The following is a 20,207-nucleotide window of genomic DNA, read 5'->3' as shown; positions in this document are numbered from 1 at the left end:
GCCAGGTGCTGATGCTGGCCCCTTAACTGTAAGTCTCCTAGTCTGGAGTGTATACAGTTAAATGTGGTGCAGTGTTTGACAGTGCCAGGAGCAATTGGCTTCCCACCCTGCCAGTCACACTTGCGGAGGGAGATAGCTATATGCCTCCGGCCACAAGAGGCGGTTCTCCCCCACAGTGTTGTAGTGCAGAAGTGACGTCACTCGCGCGCTGGCAGAGCAGGAAGACAGAAGGATAAGCCGGAGGGGAGGACTCTGCTGCTGGTGAGTTTGTTGTACTTTTTTTTCCTTCTCTGCTTTTATAGTCTTATAAAAGGGTTCTTGATCAGTGTTTCCTGACTGTAAAAATGGCCACGGCAGAGTGCGGAGAGCCTTAGGGTGTGTTCACACTGAGTAATAGGCAAGGAATTAAAGAGGAAAGTTTTCTCCCTCTTCAGCTCTGGTGGAATTGGAGCAGAAATTCAAAGCCCCAATGACTTCTTTAAAATTTCTCTAGCGAAATTTCAATCGGAATACGCATGCAGTTTCCGCTTGAAATATTTTTTTCAACCGAAACCAGGAGTGGGTTTAAAACACAGCAACTGTGCAAATGTTCCCAATATAATTTTGCCCTTTTGTTCCTCATTTTGGCTGTGAATACTGACCCATGTGTGAACATTGCCTTAGGGCCCTATTCCACCGGATGATTATCGTTAAATCGTTCGAATCTAAACAATAATCGTTCGGTTGAAATGCAGTTAACGATTAACGACCGAACGAGAAATCGTTGATCGCTTTATAAGACCTGGACCTTTTTTTATCGTTGCTCGTTCGCAAAACGTTTGCAAATCGTTCGCATTGAATAAGACATCGTTCAGTCGTTCGCAATAGATACGCAATAACGCAATAGCGAATAAATAGCGAAGAAAAACGATCGCAATTACGATCATAAGTAACGATTATCGTTCCATGGAAATGAGTGAACGTTTTCAGGTCTTTCGCAATAGCGGTCGTTTGAGATCGTTAATCGTTAACAATTATGCATTACGATAATCGTCCGGTGGAATAGGGCCCTTAGGGTGTGTTCACACCTGGTTCTCACCACTGGGGCTAAAACTAAGCTGAGACTTCCTGTTCTGTCTGTGGTGATAAGAGGAGGCTGTTGTAAAGTGATCTGTACAGCATTTCAGCGACATCAGTAGATAAAGGAGACAATAGCAGCTTCCTGTGGAATGACCTTTTCACAGGTCACAGAGCACGCTCAGTAATGTTTTTCATTCATTTAAAAGGGACAGAGTCTGTCTTGTTGCCTATGTCCATGAAAATTGCTGTAAAGCATGTCACTAAGTGCTGTTAAAAACAGCTCAGCCCAGATGGCAGCCCACATAACAATGTACAAATGGTGACTCTGTATAGTATCTGACTCTAATCAGTAAAAGAAAATTTAGGGGACACATTCCCTTTAACTTCTTAAGCATTGTATTACTATACTGTTACTTTTTAGTACTCCTTTTGTTTTCTTCATTCTTGGACTCCATTTCACACGTTCCCTCCATAAGAGGATATAACTACCTGACATTACTTGCAGATCCTGAGCTATGGCCGTGAGCTGTCTGCTGCTCATTGTTAGGGCCCTATTCCACCGGATGATTATCGTTCAGATTATCATTAAATCGTTCGTATCTAAACGATAATCGTTCAGTTGAAATGCAGTTAACGATTAACGACCGAACGAGAAATCGTTGATCGCTTTATAAGACCTGGACCTATTCTTATCGTTGCTATTATTAATAATAATTAATAAGACATTGTTCGGTCGTTCGCAATAGATACGAATGCAATAGCGAAGAAAAACGATCGCAATTACGATCATAAGTAACGATTATCGTTCAATGGAAATGAGTGAACGTTTTCAGGTCTTTCGCCATAGCGGTCGTTTGAGATCGTTAATCGTTAACGATTATGCAAACGATAATCGTCCGGTGGAATAGGGCCCTTACTGTACCCAGCGTGTCAGCATACACATCCCTGACAGCAGAGCTGCCTCCTGTATGTATTATTCCCATCATGCCTCGAAAGCTAAAGCTGCAGCTGTCCGGGCATGATGGGAATTGTAATTTTGCAGCAGCTGCAGGACCATAAGTGACCACATAGGATCTGCCCCTCTCCTGCCACCAGTGGCTGATCAGGGAACTGCGGGGAGTCCCATAGACATGAGATTGTTATCCGATCCCTTTATGGAGATGGTTATCCAGCCTCAGGGCTGCCCTGCCTGTACCGCACTGAAAGCAGATCTCAGCCAGGGACAACTGAAGTGAAATTCTTGGCAGCAGAAGCCATGGGCAGACATACCCACTCCAGTGTGTGTGTACCAGGCTGACCCGCCCCGGCACACAGATCCTGGCTCAGGACATAGGGAGCCCTTCTGGTGAATGGGGCATTGTTCTAATGCAGGGATGAGGCCAACACGCTCCTCCGCCAAAGGAGCGTGTCATCAAATATTTATCTATACTATACATACAGCATACATTACACCAGCCACCAGGCTGTCAGACACCCACTCAACATCTAAGTAATTGCCAGAAGTGCTACAAGCAGACGATTTCTTATTAACTATTTGGGTACCAGATAGAATGACACTGAAACTTAAGGTGTCACTATGACTATTGACACATACAGACATGTTGTAAGGTTTGATCGGTCAGGGTCTCGACATCACTAGGTGCAGGAGATGGTCGTCAGAGACTTACAGTCAAACAGGTCATACTCGGAGCTAATGGATATGGGATGTCTCTATGAGCCTCTTTAAAGTTGTAGTTCACTAAAAATGTTTTACATTTACATCAGCTGGTGTCAGAAAGTTATATAGATTTGTAATTGACTTCCACCTCTGTCCATGTCAGGAACTGTCCAGAGCAGGAGAGGTTTTCTGTGGGGATTTGCTGCTGCTCTGGACAGTTCCTGACATGGACAGAGGTGGCAGCAGAGAGCACTATGTGAGAAAGGAAAGAATACACCACTGCCTGCAGGACCTACAGCAGTTGATAAGTACTGGAAAAGATTTTATTTAATAGAAGTAAATTATAAATCTTTGGGAACAGTTGATTTGAAAGAAGAAAGATTTGGGTGAACTACCCCTTTAAGGCCACTATTAGACAAATATCACGTAATGTTAGTGAATGACGTTGCATTTCAGTTGCGACATAGCACGACTGTGATGTAACAATTGCACAAGTCACATTCCACATCAATGCAAGTCACATGTTTTGTTAAAGGGCTTTAACAAAAAAAAAAAAAAAATCTTTCAAATCACCTGGTGTCAGAAAGTTATATAGATTTGTATTTACTTCCATTTAAAAATCTCCAGTCTTCCAGTACTTATCTGCTGCTGTAGGTCCTGCAGGAAGTGGTGTTTTGTTTCTAGTCTGGCACAGTGCTCTTTGCTGCCACCTCTGTCCATGTCAGGAACTGTCCAGAGCAGCAGCAAATCCCCATAGAAAACCTCTCCTGCTCTGGACAGTTCCTGACATGGACAGAGGTGGCAGCATAGAGCTCTGTGGAGGTCTATGGCAGGAAACACCAACATTTGTAGGCCTGACATATGTATTTCCCTATTGGCTTCTAGCTAACATCCGATCATTTACCAAAAAATGGAGCGTTTCTCTAAACGCCATGTGTGATATCCTCCTTACAGTATTGTTGTTCTTTGTTCTCTCACACGCCGTATATATGTCAGACTATGTCCTATAGAGCTTGTTTTATGTTGACAATTTCTTGCCGTTTCTGCATTATCACCAGGACTGTCGAGCCGCGCACTCACGGACTTCCGCCTGATGAAAGACCTGTCGCTGGAAACACAATTAAACCCGGAGCGGCGGCAGAAGAGGCTGCAGAGCCTGGCAGAAAACATCCAGGAGTAATGCATTCAGCTTGCTTTCTGACTTGTTTCCATTACAGGAATCACGTAAAAAAAAATGACCTCGGATAAATTATTGAGTGAGGCTTAGTAACCCGTGTGTATCGCTTAACTGCGTCTAAGAGGGTTAGAGGGGAGAGGGGGATATTGCTGCGAGTAAATCACTTCTCATTGATTGAGTGTTGACACTGAGGATTCCTCCAACCCTTCACCACTAGCAGTAAGTATGGCGAGATCCTTCCCAGATATCGCACCGGGGAAACCTCCATTATACGGGAATCTAAATAAATCCGGAAAGCTTAGTAATGTTTGTGCACAGTGAATTGAGGTAAAGGGGTATTGCAAAAATAGAAAAAAAAATTTTATACTTACCTAGCACTGGTTACCTGCTGATCTCATAGCGACTATGGTCCTGCCTCAGAAGCGGCAGGGGACCAGTGGGTGACCAGGGCCAGGTAGGTATAGTATTTTTCAATTTTCTTTTCTTTTTCAGTATTTTGTAGGAGCTGGAATACCCCTTTAAAAGAAATATGTGCAGGTTGCATATTAAAGCCTTAAAAGCATTATCCAGGTTTAGAAAAACATGGCCACTTTCATCCACAAACAGAACCAATCCTGTGCTCACTTAGAGTCAGGGTGTTTTGCGTTTCAATTCCATTTAAATGAGAAGTCCGCCAAAAATTTTTATTTAAGTATTGTATTGCCCCCCAAGAGTTATACAAATCACCAATATACACTTATTATGGGAAATTCTTATAAAGTGTTTTTTTTCCCTGTACCTACTACTGCATCAAGGCTTCACTTCCTTTGATAAAATGGTGATGTAACTTCCTGGATAACATGGTGATGTCACTTCCTGGATCAATCGGTGATGTCACGACCCGACTCCCAGAGCTGTGTGGGCTGTGGCTGCTGGAGAGGATGATGGCAGACGGACATTGAGGGACACAGGGCATTGGAGGGACACTGAGCATCCCTCTGCCATCATCCTCTTCAGCAGCCACAGCCCGCACAGCTCTGGGAGTTGGGTCGTGACATCACCATTTTATCAAGGAAGTGAAGCCTTGATCCAGCAGTAAGTGCAGGGAAAAAGCACTTTATGTGCATTTCCTGTAATAAGTGTATATTGGGGATTTGTATAACTTTTGAGGGGCAATACAATACTTTAATAAAAATTTTCACCGGACTTCTCCTTTAAGTACATGGAGTTAAATGGTAATACCATAAAGATCCTGAGGACAGGGTTGGTGATGTGCAGCCTTCCCTGATGTATATATAATACATGTTACTATTAGAATAGACTTTACAGTGGGAGGAGCTGTCTGTGTCACTAGTGCTGCAGCCTCCCCTGATGTCTATATAATACATGTGACCATTAGAATAGACAATTATATTGAGGGGATCTGTCTGTGTTACTAGTTCTGCAGCCTCCCCTGATGTCTGTATAATACATGTGAGCATTAGCATAGGCATTACACTGGGTGAAGCTGTCTGTGTCACTAGCACTACAACCTCCCCTGATGTATATATAATACATGTAACCATTAGGATTGACATTACACTTGGTGAAGCTGTCTGTGCCTGGAGCTTTGAAGACGCTCCAGACACAGTGTAAAAGAGCAAGAAGTGTTTTACAGTTATCCCGGCTCACTCTACTAGTGTTAGCACTATTGACACAGCTTCCCTAATGTCTATTCTAATGGTAATGTGCATTATATAGACATCAGGGGAGGCTGCAGCACTAGTGACACAGACAGCTTCCCCCAGTGTAATGTCTATTCTAATGGTAACATGTATAGTATAGACATCAGGGAGGCTGCAGCACTAGTGACACAGACAGCTCCCCCAGTGTAATGTCTTTTCTAATGGTAACATTTAATATATAGACATCAGGAGAGGCTGCAGCACTAGGGACACAGACAGCTCCCCCCAGTGTAATGTCTATTCTAATGGTAACATGTATAGTATAGACATCAGGGAGGCTGCAGCACTAGTGACACAGACAGCTCCCCCAGTGTAATGTCTTTTCTAATGGTAACATTTAATATATAGACATCAGGAGAGGCTGCAGCACTAGGGACACAGACAGCTCCCCCAGTATAATGCTAACATGTATTAGGGTATATTCACACGAACGGTCTCGCAGCGAGATTCTCGCTGTGAGACCGGCAGGTCCTGGAAGTTCCCACAAACTATATACTTGCTGCGGTCTGAATGACCGCAGCGAGTATGTAATTCTACCGCCCTTAACCCCTTCTGCACGGGCACGGCGTCCTGCTCTCCCGTCCGGCCAATCAGTGGCTGCGGCTGGGCAACACACTGATTGGCCGGGCGGAAGAGCAGGACGCCGGACCCGTGCAGCGAGGACAGGTAATGTATGCTTACAGCAGGGGAGCCGGCCGGGAGCAGAAGGGGTTAAGGGCGGCAGAATGACATACTCGCTGCGGTCGTTCAGACCGCAGCGAGTATATCGTTTGTGGGAACTGCCAGGACCTGCCGGTCTCGCAGCGAGAATCTCGCTGCGAGACCGTTCGTGTGGATATACCCTTATATAGATTTCAGGGAAGCTGCAGCACAAGTAATGCAGACAGCTCCTCCGGTGTAATACATATTGTAATGCTAACATGTATTATATAGACATCAGGGGAGGCTGCAGCAAGTGACACAGACAGCTCCCCCCAGTGTAATGTCTATTCTAATGGTAACATGTATTATATAGGCATCAGGGAGGCTGCAGCACTAGTGACACAGACAGCTCCCCCCAGTGTAATGTCTATTCTAATGGTAACATGTATTATATAGGCATCAGGGAGGCTGCAGCACTACTGACACAGACAGCTCCACCATGTGTAATGTCTATTCTAATAGTAACATGTATTATATAGACATCAGGGAAGGCTGCAGAACTAGTGACACAAACAGCTCCCCCATTATAATTGTAACATCTATTATATAGATATCTGGGAGGCTGCAGCACTAGTAACACAGACAGCTCCTCAAGTGCAATACATATTGTAATGCTAACATGTATTATATAGACATTAGGAGATGTTTAGTGTGTAGCAATTCTAGCAGGATATGTACAAGGTACGGAGCTGCGGACTCCACTTATTTGGCAGCATTACCTTGCACGTCCCTTATTGAAGGGGCTGCAGCACTTGTCTGAACACCAGGGATACCAAGAGTCATATCCCTTCCCCCTTACCCAGTGTGGATAGCCTGTCCTGAGGATACCCTGTCAGTATTGTGAAACCCCTTTGGCAGAGAAGCCTATCAGTACTTGTCAGCCGTTCATCACCCGGAATAAACTAATGTATCCCTTCTGATAACATTTCTTTGCAATTCATTTGATGGGTAATATAAGTTCAGGTGACAGCGGATGATGATGGGATTTCTCAGATACATTCCCCTCATTCATTTATCTGTTTATACGGCTGATTTATTTGCAGCTCTGGATGAGAAGGATGCCGGGTGCATTAGCAAGCCTCTTATAAGTTGGCACCGGAACAGTATATATATTTAATGATACCAGAGGATCCTGTTTCACGCCACCCTCCTACACTTTGGTTTTGCCAGAAAGGAAGGCCGGCGGGTGACAGAAGTAACAATGTACATTATTAATGTGCTGATTTAATGTTTTTTTGTTTTGTTTTGTTTTTTTCACAGAAGCCGAGAGGCGAGCGCCGAACTAGCTAAATGGGGGCTGCGACTGGAGGATCAGCTGACTATCACCGGACGTGTTATACCGCCTGAACGGATCTGCTTGAGGGACAATATAGTAAGTACATTGTGATATACATTGCCTGTCATTCATTAAGTAAGCGATGGGGTAGACCCAGTGGTCACAAGAATGGAGGAAATGGAAGTTGGGAGCAGGCAGCTGTGCACTTCCATGTCCACTGCTCCATTCACTGCCATGGAACTGGCGGAGACACTAAAGGAAATCTCTATTAGAACACTGGTAGGAAATGGAGCAACGGTCAAGCAGGCAGACCCACTCTGCTCATAAGGGGCATTTGGAAACCTTTGTTTTTGAGGTTGACAACTCCAACCTCATCAATCACATATTTACAGTATGGAGTGGGCAGGCTGCATAATCGATGTATGTATTGTTTGTGCAGCCATGGAAACTGACAGCACTGATATACATATATCTGTGTTGTCAGTTTCCAGATCACACAGCAGTACATACTTACCTAGTGCACTGCTGCTGTGATCGATCATCCTGTTCTTCGACTCTTCCATTCAGCTGCTTTGTCTTCAGGCCCCACCTCTCCGGCTGTCAATCATTTTGGAGGAGGTGGTGGCTTGAAAATACAGCAGCTGGACGGGAAAGAGGGAGAACAGAATCCTGGATCACAACAGCAGAGCGGATAGTAAGTATGTACTGCTGTGTGATCTGGAAACTGACAGCACATATATATACATATCCTATATGTACAGTATATTCTATATGTATATCCTATATGTACAGTATATCCTATATACATATTCTATTTGTACATCATATCCTACATATCCTATATGTACAGTATATCATATATACAGTACATATTCTATTTGTATAGCATATCCTATATACATATCCTGTATGTACAGGATACCCTATATGCATATCCTATATGTACAGTATACCCTATATATATCCTATATGTACAGTATACCCTATATGCATATCCTATATGTACAGTATACCCTATATATATCCTATATGTACAGTATACCCTATATATATATCCTATATGTACAGTATACCCTATATGCATATCCTATATGTACAGTATTCCCTATATATATATACTATATGTACAGTATATCCTATATACACATCTTATATGTACAGTATATCCTATATACATATCCTATATGTACAGTATACCCTATATACATATCCTATATGTACAGTATACCCTATATATATCCTATATGTACAGTATACCCTATATATATATCCTATATGTACAGTATACCCTATATGCATATCCTATATGTACAGTATTCCCTATAAATATATACTATATGTACAGTATATCCTATATACACATCTTATATGTACAGTATATCCTATATACATATCCTATATGTACAGTATACCCTATATACATATCCTATATGTACTGTATATCCTACCTACATAGTGCAGTCAGTTTGCCTTTATCGTTGTTGACCTCATCCCCTGTTTACAAAGGAAGATGTACAACCGATAACAATAGATTTTGAAGCTCGCTTTAAAGACCCGATCAGCGTTTTTTCTATCCACAGCTGCGATTATCGGCCGCAGGAAGCAGGGTGTTAAGCTTTGTCTGTCCAGGCATGATAGGAATTGTAGTTTTGCAATAACTGGAGGGCTGCGAGTTTGACACCTGTGACACAGTGTATGTTACCCAGACGTACAATCAGTCATCATCAATCATTCATCTGACTGGGGTTGCTGGGCAGCATGTGAATGGTTTTCTGCAAGCACCATGAACACCCCTGAAATGTTAGAGCAGGCTGGATCAGCAGAAGTCACGATGCTGTGACGGATCACATGTACAGTGTGGTGGATCCAAACACAATAGAGCCAGTAAATGATAATACGGTGTGTCAGACTCTCCATCATTGATGGCAGGAATAGCACTGCATGTATTATTACTCACAAAAGTGATGAAAACCCAGAGGAAATCCCTGGTGGATACTCAGATCACAGATGGTAAAGAATCCTCATAGCGGCAATATTACTTGTCACCCAGCTTTTCTCAGAAATAGACTAAAATGGAATTATGGATGAATAAAATTTCAAGTTATTTTAATATTTATGTATTATTTGTCTTTCAGTGTCAACCTGCATCTGCTGCCGACTGGTCCCGAGATACACGGGGCGGCAGAATGATCCAGGCTAAGCCTCTGTCCAACTGGATTCTGCTCTTCAGTCACCGCAGCGGAGATGTCGCCGAGCAGCTGGTCCAATGTCTGATAAAAGTGGGCGATGGGATGGGCTTCCCCATTGAATACCCCAAAATGTAAGATACAGACTGTGGGACAGATTTATCAAACATGGTGTAAAGTGAAACTGGCTCAGTTGCCCCTAGCAACCAATCAGATTCCACCTTTCATTCCTCACAGACCCTTCGGAAAATGAAAGGTGGAATCTGATTGGTTGCTAGGGGCAACTGAGCCAGTTTCACTTTACACCATGTTCGATAAATCTCCCCCTGTATGTGTATTTGTAACATGGAGTTTTATAGTGTATATTACCATCCAGTGTTACATCCTGTGTGTACTCCAGAGCTGGAAGTGGAAAAAATGTTTATAGCATATATATATATATATATATATATATATATATATATATATATACGTACCATTCCCATATGGTGCCACTTAACACTATTCAATTAATTATAGAAACAAACAAGAGGGCGCTTCCTAGTGCAATACAATCAGCAAAGGTGAGAACACACACCAGATTACCTCACCTCACCTAGAAATAGGCACAACCCTATAGAATGGTGTTGTAGTATACATAAATCACCGCAGCTCAAAGGAAGAGGGATCCCCACCAGTGTCCACTGGTGTCAGGAATATGTAAGACAGACCGACTCGTCCAGACCATCGTGACACTTGAACCTCTATGAAATTCCAAGCGCAGGTGAGCGGTTACCACAGTCCGTGACAGACGCAGTAGAGATAGTCGCTGTAGCTGTATACTGTGTAAATGGCTTTCCGTAGGTCAATGCACCGTTGTGGAATGGGTCATGTGCGCTTCAGGTGTCTAAACCATCAACACATTGGTACTGCCCACACAACCAGCTCATCCACCAGGATGTCTCCTCCTAAACGTGTCTCCCCGATGCACCACCACTTACACGTGTCTCCCCTGTACATCGCTCCCCATCATCATACGTGTCTCCCCTGTACATCGCTCACCATCATACGTGTCTCCCCTGTACATCGCTCCCCATCATCATACGTGTCTCCCCTGTACATCGCTCACCATCATACGTGTCTCCCCTGTACATCGCTCACCATCATACGTGTCTCCCCTGTACATCGCTCACCATCATACGTGTCTCCCCTGTACATCGCTCACCATCATTCGTGTCTCCCCTGTACATCGCTCACCATCACACGTGTCTCCCCTGTACATCGCTCACCATTATACGTGTCTTCCCTGTACATCGCTCACCATCATACGTGTCTCCCCTGTACATCGCTCACCATCATACGTGTCTCCCCTGTACATCACTCACCATCATACGTGTCTCCCCTGTACATCGCTTACCATCATACATGTCTCCCCTGTACATCGCTCACCATCATACGTGTCTCCCCTGTACATCACTCACCATCATACGTGTCTCCCCTGTACATCGCTCACCATCATACGTGTCTCCCCTGTACATCGCTCACCATCATACGTGTCTCCCCTGTACATCGCTCACCATCATACGTGTCTCCCCGATGCATCGCTCACCATCATACGTGTCTCCCCTGTACATCACTCACCATCATACGTGTCTCCCCTGTGCATCGCTCACCATCATACTTGTCTCCCCTGTACATCGCTCACCATTACACGTGTCTCCCCAATGCATCGCTCACCATCATACGTGTCTCCCCTGTACATCGCTCACCATCATACGTGTCTCCCCTGTACATCGCTCACCATCATACGTGTCTCCCCTGTACATCACTCACCATCATACGTGTCTCCCTGATGCATCGCTCACCATCATATGTGTCTCCCCTGTACATCGCTCACCATCATATGTGTCTCCCCTGTACATCACTCACCATCATACGTGTCTCCCCTGTGCATCGCTCACCATCATACTTGTCTCCCCTGTACATCGCTCACCATTACACGTGTCTCCCCAATGCATCGCTCACCATCATACGTGTCTCCCCTGTACATCGCTCACCATCATTCGTGTCTCCCCTGTACATCGCTCACCATCATACGTGTCTCCCCTGTGCATCGCTCACCATCATACGTGTCTCCCCTGTACATCGCTCACCATCATACGTGTCTCCCCTGTACATCGCTCACCATCATACGTGTCTCCCCTGTACATCGCTCACCATCATACGTGTCTCCCTGATGCATCGCTCACCATCATACGTGTCTCCCCTGTACATCGCTCACCATCATACGTGTCTCCCCTGTACATCACTCACCATCATACTTGTCTCCCCTGTACATCGTTTACCATTATACGTGTCTCGCCGATCCATCGCTCACCATCATACGTGTCTCCCCTGTACATCGCTCAACATCATACGTGTCTCCCCTGTACATCGCTCACCATCATACGTGTCTCCCCTGTACATCGCTCACCATCATACGTGTCTCCCCTGTACATCGCTCACCATCATACGTGTCTCCCCTGTACATCGTTTACCATTATATGTGTCTCGCCGATCCATCGCTCACCATCATACGTGTCTCCCCTGTACATCGCTCAACATCATACGTGTCGCCCCTGTACATCGCTCACCATCATACGTGTCTCCCCTGTGCATCGCTCACCATCATACGTGTCTCCCCTGTGCATCGCTCACCATCATACTTGTCTCCCCAGTACATCACTCACCATCATACGTGTCTCCCCGATGCATCGCTCACCATCATACTTGTCTCCCCTGTACATCACTCACCATCATACTTGTCTCCCCTGTACATCGCTCACCATCATACGTGTCTCCCCTGTACATCGCTCACCATCATACGTGTCTCCCCTGTACATCGCTCACCATCATACGTGTCTCCCCTGTACATCGCTCACCATCATACGTGTCTCCCCTGTACATTGCTCACCATCATACGTGTCTCCACTGTACATCGCTCACCATCATACGTGTCTCCCCTGTACATCGCTCACCATCATACGTGTCTCCCCTGTACATCGCTCACCATTATACGTGTCTCCCCAATGCATCGCTCACCATCATACGTGTCTCCCCTGTACATCGCTCACCATCATACTTGTCTCCCCTGTACATTGCTCACCATCATACTTGTCTCCCCTGTACATCGCTCACATCACTTTCGCGTGTCTCTTCCTCCACAAACTCCTGCCATGCTCCTCGCTCCTGTGTAGGGGGGGGGGAGGATCCAGGCTCTGTCTTCGGACAGGGACTCTCATGATGCCCCCTCTAGTAGTGACAGGCAATGCACCCTGTGTATTTGCAGTGGTCTTTACCTTAAAAGATAAGGTGAGTTTAGCCTTTAGCAGAATTCAGAATACAGCTCAGGATGTGACTGGACCGTGACACCTCCAACTTCTTATAGTTTGGATACCTTTAGCCTACTTTTCCCTTTGCCGTATGGATATACACTTTGTAGGCTTTGTGGCATCTTCTTTAGCGGCGTCTCTGTACGGGCGGTATCAATCCTCCCGCATTGTTCCGTTCACAAAGAGACGCCGTGACGTGGATCCTGAGCCATCAGACAAAGGCCCGGGAGTTAAATCCGCTCTGATTTGGGAAGAACGCTCCTCTCCTCGGCTGAAGCCTTTTCATCTGCACAAATAAAGTGACACATAAGGGATTAATGGGAGCGTTCTGTTTGCATTCTTCTTCCTTTTCAAGTTGGCCGTGTCTGAACACGGGGCAAGCGGGGCGCCCGAGACGCCGCAGATAAGAGTTTAGTGTAAGCGAATAATAAATGCTCTATATTCCAGCAATCTGCATAATAGGGACGGCAGGAGGAAGCTCAGCGATACGGAGATGTGAGGCGGACACCCTGTCTAGGACGCGGCCACATTGTTCGGTTACGTGTTTACTTTTGTTTGCTGTCTCCTTCGTGTATCCGCACGTCTTTAGCTTGTTTTACAATGTGAGCAAATAATGTAGGTAAGTTAAGCACAGGGGACCAGGCTCTGGTAGTGACAGTCTTGGTATACCTGCTAAGTGTCAGACTTATACTACATGTAGATACAGGGGGAGATTTGTCACTGCCATCATAGCTAGCATTAGACGGGGGGGGTCCTTGGTCCCATCCACACAGAACATAGGACGATCCATCCAGGAGAGATTATCAGTACCAGTAATTTGTGATCATTTTGTAAGAAGTAGAGCCTGGCTATTGAGTCTTGCTACACAGGGTGGTATTGGTGGCCTATCCCTAAGAAAAAAAAAAAAAAGGACATTTATTCACAAGTAGTGTTTAGTGGATCTGTGAAATTGTTTGGGTTTGGCAATGTTATCCAGATGCGAACACTTGGGGAAGTTAAAGTGTCACTGTTGTTTAATATTTTTTTTGCAGAAATCAATAGTCCAGGCGATTTTAAGAAACGTCGTAATTGGGTTTATTCTGAAAAATGCATTTTTATCATGAAAAAGCAGTTTGAAGCTCTCCCCCCTGTCCTTATGGTTCTCTTATGGAGAGGGGACAACAACGAGTTAATTTACAGTTACATCACCAAGCTATCTCCTCTGAAGTCAGCACTGACCTCTCTGACCTCTGAATACCGGCTTTCACACAGCTCCCTCTGTGTAATCCTTTGTTTTCTGCTGGCGACTAATCCCACCTCCCCCCTCCCCTCTCCATAGGTTACACAGGGCTCGACTGATGTAAAAGACTCCAGATTTCCTGATAATGAGCAGTGAATGAGAGAGAGGGGGGGACCTGGTGAAAGTCTTTTTGAATGCAGATAATGGCACATTAGCTTAAGAAACTCAATTCCAAAGTTTCTTGAAGGGAACCTGTGGTCCCCCCCCCTGTCACCGTCGGAAGCCCGGCGCGCGCGCATCAGAGATGAGTCCGACGCTCATGGACAATGAATAGAGCTGTCATTCTCTATGAGTGTCGGACTCATCCGGGCTTCCGACAGTGATAACTCAGCAACGGGAGCAGCTCCAGGAGCGGGATAAGGGTATAAGGGTCTCTAGCGGGCGTTGGCCGGGCTCTGCCCAGGCACGGGGGGGGGGGGGGGACAGGTTCCCTTTAAAATCGCCTGTACTATTGAGTTCTGTAAAAAAAAAATTACAGTGACACTTTAAGGGGGGACACTCGGGACGTTAAATAAAGCTACACCCCCTTTTTCCCAGCCAGATTTAGTAAACCTCGGTTGGCCAAAGAAATGAGTTCGTGAGGAACCCTGCAGGGGGATCTGCAATCTCTGCCCTTGTACCAGGGGGGAGAGGTCATCACACCGACACAGGATGACATACACTGCAGGTAGACACACCTGGGTATAACACACAGGAAGAGTATTTGACCAAATTAAAGTATCCTGACCAAATTCATCCCTCCATGGCAGCAAGAGACTGTCAGCAGGACAATGCACCATCCACAAGTCTTGTATAGTCATGGCTTGGTTTCAGGAATGTGACAGTGAGTTTCCCTTGGTTCCTTGGGCTTTACAGTCCCTAGATGATAAAGTGATACTGCCCCCCCCCCTTTACTCTCGCTTCATTTCATTGGTTAAAAGTGTCAACTAGGCGGGGCTTTTCTGGGACTCATGGAGTCTTCTGGGTGCAACTAGCAAATCAAAAAATTGGCACTGGATGGAGGTGAATATGTCACACTTACATTGGTTGTGTCCTTCCTCACTTGTATTACAATGTACATTTTCCAAACCATAAATGAGGCGACTCTGGTATTCTGTACATGATGCAATGTATTTGGTCAGTGATATCACCCTGTATAGTTTTGGCTGTTTGTAGCTGCCGACATTCTTATACAGCGATGGCGCTGTGCCTGTCTATGCTTACTGATCCTGTCAGCATGGCCCATAGACTTCATGACTGGCAGATGCCTTCAAGCCAGGAGCCGTGTGATAAGCACTGGGGCCGCTCACTCAGTATCCTATAACACAGTATCACTGAGGCCGGGTTACATGGTGCTTTTAAAAGGGCTCCATCAAGGCTTGTTTTTTTTCTTTAAAACCAATTGTACTTTTTAATGGGATCCTTTATGTTACCAACAGATGTAATGGCAGGTAGGTGCCTTCTAGTCCTGGTAACCCTCTGAAGCTAGGAGCACACTGTGTGCAGGACACAGGATTATGCAATTTGCAAGTCGTTTTTTTTCGGGATGAAAACATCTAAAAACGGTTGACAGACAGGCATATTTTGGACCATAAATGACTGAAAAAAAGAATCATGTTCCTTTCATGAAAATGACTCTGTACCCACAATCTGACCCCCCCAAACCGCTTGTACCTTCAGATACCTGCTTTTAATCCAAGATCTGTCCTGGGGTCCGTTCGGCAGGTGATGCAGTTATTGTCCTAAAAAACAACTTATAAACTTACAGCCCTTAGTCAAATTGGCGTGACCTACAGTGTCTGTGCCCTAGGATTGCGACACCTCTCCGTCCCTCCTCCCCGCCCTCCTCATTATTAGGAATGCCCCTAGAACAATTTCTCCTATTCATCACCTGTGTGAACACGACACAAATGCTGTATCGTTATGGCACCTGTGCAGTGTTCAGTCAAGTGATGAATAGGAGAAACCCTGCCTTGGGGCGTTTCTAATGGGGAGGAGGGACAGAGGGGCATTGCAGGCCTAGGGCACAGGCACTCTAGGCCTCACCAATTTGACACAGGGCTGCAAGTTTAAAAGTTGTTTTTTATGACAAAAACGGCATCACATGCCGAACGGACCCCAGGACAGATCTTGGATTAAAAGCAGCTATCTGACGGTACAAGTGGTTTGGGGGGGGGGGGGGGGGGAGAGATTGTGGGTACAGAGTCGCTTTAAAGAAAACAGAAAAATGCATAGAAACCTGTGATGGTCAAAGGGAGTCAGGTTGAAGAGACCCCCACAGATGGCTGGGGTCTTAGCTAAGGGCTTCTCTCTCCTCTATGAAACGTGTATGGAGCAGCTAGGATAGAGAGAGGGAGGGAATCACTTAGCTGAGCACTAGTCCTGGCTCGTTTTAGTGACTGATGGAGCTGTGTATTGTCCATGGTCACATGTTGATCCCTTGCACTGGCATTTGACTTTGAATAGTGCACATTGTGATCCAAGGTCACCATGAAAACAATATACCCTACAGGGCTACATTCACACAATCTATTTTTTATGACAAGAACAGCCGTTGTTGCCGATTTAAACAACGGACGTTCTTGTCATTAAAAATTGAGTTGCATTGAAATCAATGCAAACAACGGCCGTCATTCACAAAGTGTATTGAACAACGGCTGTTGTTCAATACGGATGCGGAAATAATTGACATGTCAATTATTTCTGGGCATTGTTTCTAAACAGCGGCCACAAATAATAGCCGGTTCACACACTGTGCTTATGTCATGCCGACCCTAGTGTTCCTGGAAATCAATGCTTAATTCATTCCCAGATCCGGACGGCAGATTTCAATGGGTATTAAATAATGTTCCTGCGGCCGATAATGCATTATCAGCCAAACAATGGCTGATGTGTTACCAGCGTGTGAACATAGCCTAGAAGTGTAAGGTGCTTGCACAGGTCACCATGAAAACAATATACCCTATAGAAGTGTAAGGTGCTTGCACAGGTCACCATGAAAACAATATACCCTATAGAAGTGTAAGGTGTGGGCACAGGTCACTATGATAACAATGCACCCTATAGAAGTGTAAGGTGTGGGCACAGGTCACTATGATAACAATATACCCTATAGAAGTGTAAGGTGTGGGCACAGGTCACTATGATAACAATATACCCTATAGAAGTGTAAGGTGCTTGCACAGGTCACCATGATAACAATATACCCTATAGAAGTGTAAGGTGCTTGCACAGGTCACCATGATAACAATATACCCTATAGAAGTGTAAGGTGTGGGCACAGGTCACTATGATAACAATATACCCTATAGAAGTGTAAGGTGTGGGCACAGGTCACCATGATAACAATATACCCTATAGAAGTGTAAGGTGTGGGCACAGGTCACGATGATAACAATATACCTTATAGAAGTGTAAGGTGTGGGCACAGGTCACCATGATAACAATATACCCTATAGAAGTGTAAGGTGTGGGCACAGGTCACTATGATAACAATATACCCTATAGAAGTGTAAGGTGTGGGCACAGGTCACTATGATAACAATATACCCTATAGAAGTGTAAGGTGTTTGCACAGGTCACCATGATAACAATGCACCCTATAGAAGTGTAAGGTGTGGGCACAGGTCACTATGATAACAATATACCCTATAGAAGTGTAAGGTGTGGGCACAGGTCACCATGATAACAATATACCCTATAGAAGTGTAAGGTGCTTGCACAGGTCACCATGATAACAATATACCCTATAGAAGTGTAAGGTGCTTGCACAGGTCACCATGATAACAATATACCCTATAGAAGTGTAAGGTGCTTGCACAGGTCACCATGATAACAATATACCCTATAGAAGTGTAAGGTGTGGGCACAGGTCACTATGATAACAATATACCCTATAGAAGTGTAAGGTGTGGGCACAGGTCACCATGATAACAATATACCCTATAGAAGTGTAAGGTGTGGGCACAGGTCACCATGATAACAATGCACCCTATAGAAGTGTAAGGTGTGGGCACAGGTCACCATGATAACAATATACCCTATAGAAGTGTAAGGTGTGGGCACAGGTCACTATGATAACAATATACCCTATAGACGTGTAAGGTGTGGGCACAGGTCACCATGATAACAATATACCTTATAGAAGTGTAAGGTGTGGGCACAGGTCACTATGATAACAATATACCCTATAGAAGTGTAAGGTGTGGGCACAGGTCACCATGATAACAATATACCCTATAGAAGTGTAAGGTGTGGGCACAGGTCACTATGATAACAATATACCCTATAGAAGTGTAAGGTGTGGGCAGAGGTCACCATGATAACAATATACCCTATAGAAGTGTAAGGTGTGGGCACAGGTCACTATGATAACAATATACCCTATAGAAGTGTAAGGTGTGGGCACAGGTCACTATGATAACAATATACCCTATAGAAGTGTAAGGTGTGGGCACAGGTCACTATGATAACAATACACCCTGTACAAGTTAATGTGTTTGCCCAGATACCTGTGATAAAGTAGTTCCTAGTGTTTGAGCTGTTCACTTTCCTCAGTCTTATCAACTCTATGGCGCACCCCATACATTCTAAAGATCTGAATAGGAACTGATACACCCTGACGATCTCTATAAGTTAGTACTCAACTTCTTACTGGTTAGGGGCGCCCTCTAGTGGTAAGTGAAGGAAACAAGCTACTTCTTAAAGTGTCACTGTCATATTTTTTTTTTTTCTTTTAGAAATCAATAGTCCAGGCGATTTTAAGAAACTTTGTAATTGGGCTTATTAGGCAAATATGCCATTATCTGCATTCAAACAGACTTTCCCCAGGTGCCCCCCCTCCCTATCTCCCATTTACTGCTCACTATTAGGAAATCTCGACTCTTTTACATCAGTCGGGCCCTGTGTAACCTAGGGAGAGGGGAGGAGGGAGATTAGTCACCAGCAGAGAGCAGAGAACAAAGGATTACACAGCGGGACTTGTGTTAAAGCTGCCATTCAGAGGTCAGAGGTCAGTGCTGACTTCAGAGGAGATCGCTCAGTGATGTAGCTGTAAATTAACTATTAGTTGTCCTGTTTTGGTGTCTCATCTCCCTCCACGTCTCCCCTCTACAGTAATCGCCTGTACTATTGATTTCTGCAATAAAACACAATATACAAAATACAATAGCGCTCATTGAATTAACCACTTCTTGGCCGTTTATATACACCAGCCCGCAGTGGTTGTTCAGGTGTCACCGGATTATGGTGAAAAGTTTTTTTTTAAAAGTAACATTTGCCTAATAAACAATGGCAGCTTTTGTCTTTCTACACCAAACAGTGGGTGGTGAATGATGCGGTGTATTGGCCACATAAGCCACATACATGTTGGTATATACTGTAGCTGGTGTGAGATATAACCAGTGTTCTCTATGATGGTGCAGGGCAGCCATTATCCTGGTACTGCAGCCAGTGTGGACATGAAGGAGTAGTTATCATAGGGATTGATGGTCTCTGTGACATCCTCATGTACCTGCATGTGCTTGGGAATGGTTTCTGGATGAATATTCTTGCACTAGATTATATGAATGAATGCCCATACCAGTCTTTCTATCTAATATCATTATTGTACTTGTGTCTCCAGAATCCAGGTAGAAGACAGCCCGGTTTCCTTCCTGCGTGCTCTGCAGCAACATGTGAACCCTGATCTTCAGCTGGTACGTGCTATGTATTCTGAGGAAGTACAGGTGGTATATCATGAAATAGTTATGAGAAGCAGCAGTGACATTGCCTGGATACCATAACCAACCTCTGTGACTGTATAGTAGAGCCAGCCCTTGCCAGTTTTATCCACAGTACC

General features: G+C 44.8%; 1 protein-coding gene across 5 annotated transcripts in view; it reads left to right on the top strand.

Annotated features, from left to right (window-relative positions):
* The window catches only part of PIWIL4 (piwi like RNA-mediated gene silencing 4), a 105,650-nt gene that overhangs the window by 62,184 nt on the left and 23,259 nt on the right, over positions 1 to 20,207 (top strand). For all 5 annotated transcript variants that reach the window (XM_069969639.1, XM_069969641.1, XM_069969642.1 and 2 more), the window contains exons 11-14: positions 3,775 to 3,892; positions 7,559 to 7,670; positions 9,710 to 9,894; positions 19,992 to 20,064. In XM_069969639.1, the coding sequence (XP_069825740.1) occupies positions 3,775 to 3,892; positions 7,559 to 7,670; positions 9,710 to 9,894; positions 19,992 to 20,064 (488 nt within the window). The remainder of the gene's footprint in view (positions 1 to 3,774; positions 3,893 to 7,558; positions 7,671 to 9,709; positions 9,895 to 19,991; positions 20,065 to 20,207) is intronic.

This window comes from Dendropsophus ebraccatus, chromosome 5 (assembly GCF_027789765.1).
Source record: "Dendropsophus ebraccatus isolate aDenEbr1 chromosome 5, aDenEbr1.pat, whole genome shotgun sequence".
NCBI classification, from domain to species: domain Eukaryota; kingdom Metazoa; phylum Chordata; class Amphibia; order Anura; family Hylidae; genus Dendropsophus; species Dendropsophus ebraccatus.
Note: the sequence above shows the minus strand (reverse complement) of the source record. Positions and strands in the feature narration are given on the sequence as shown.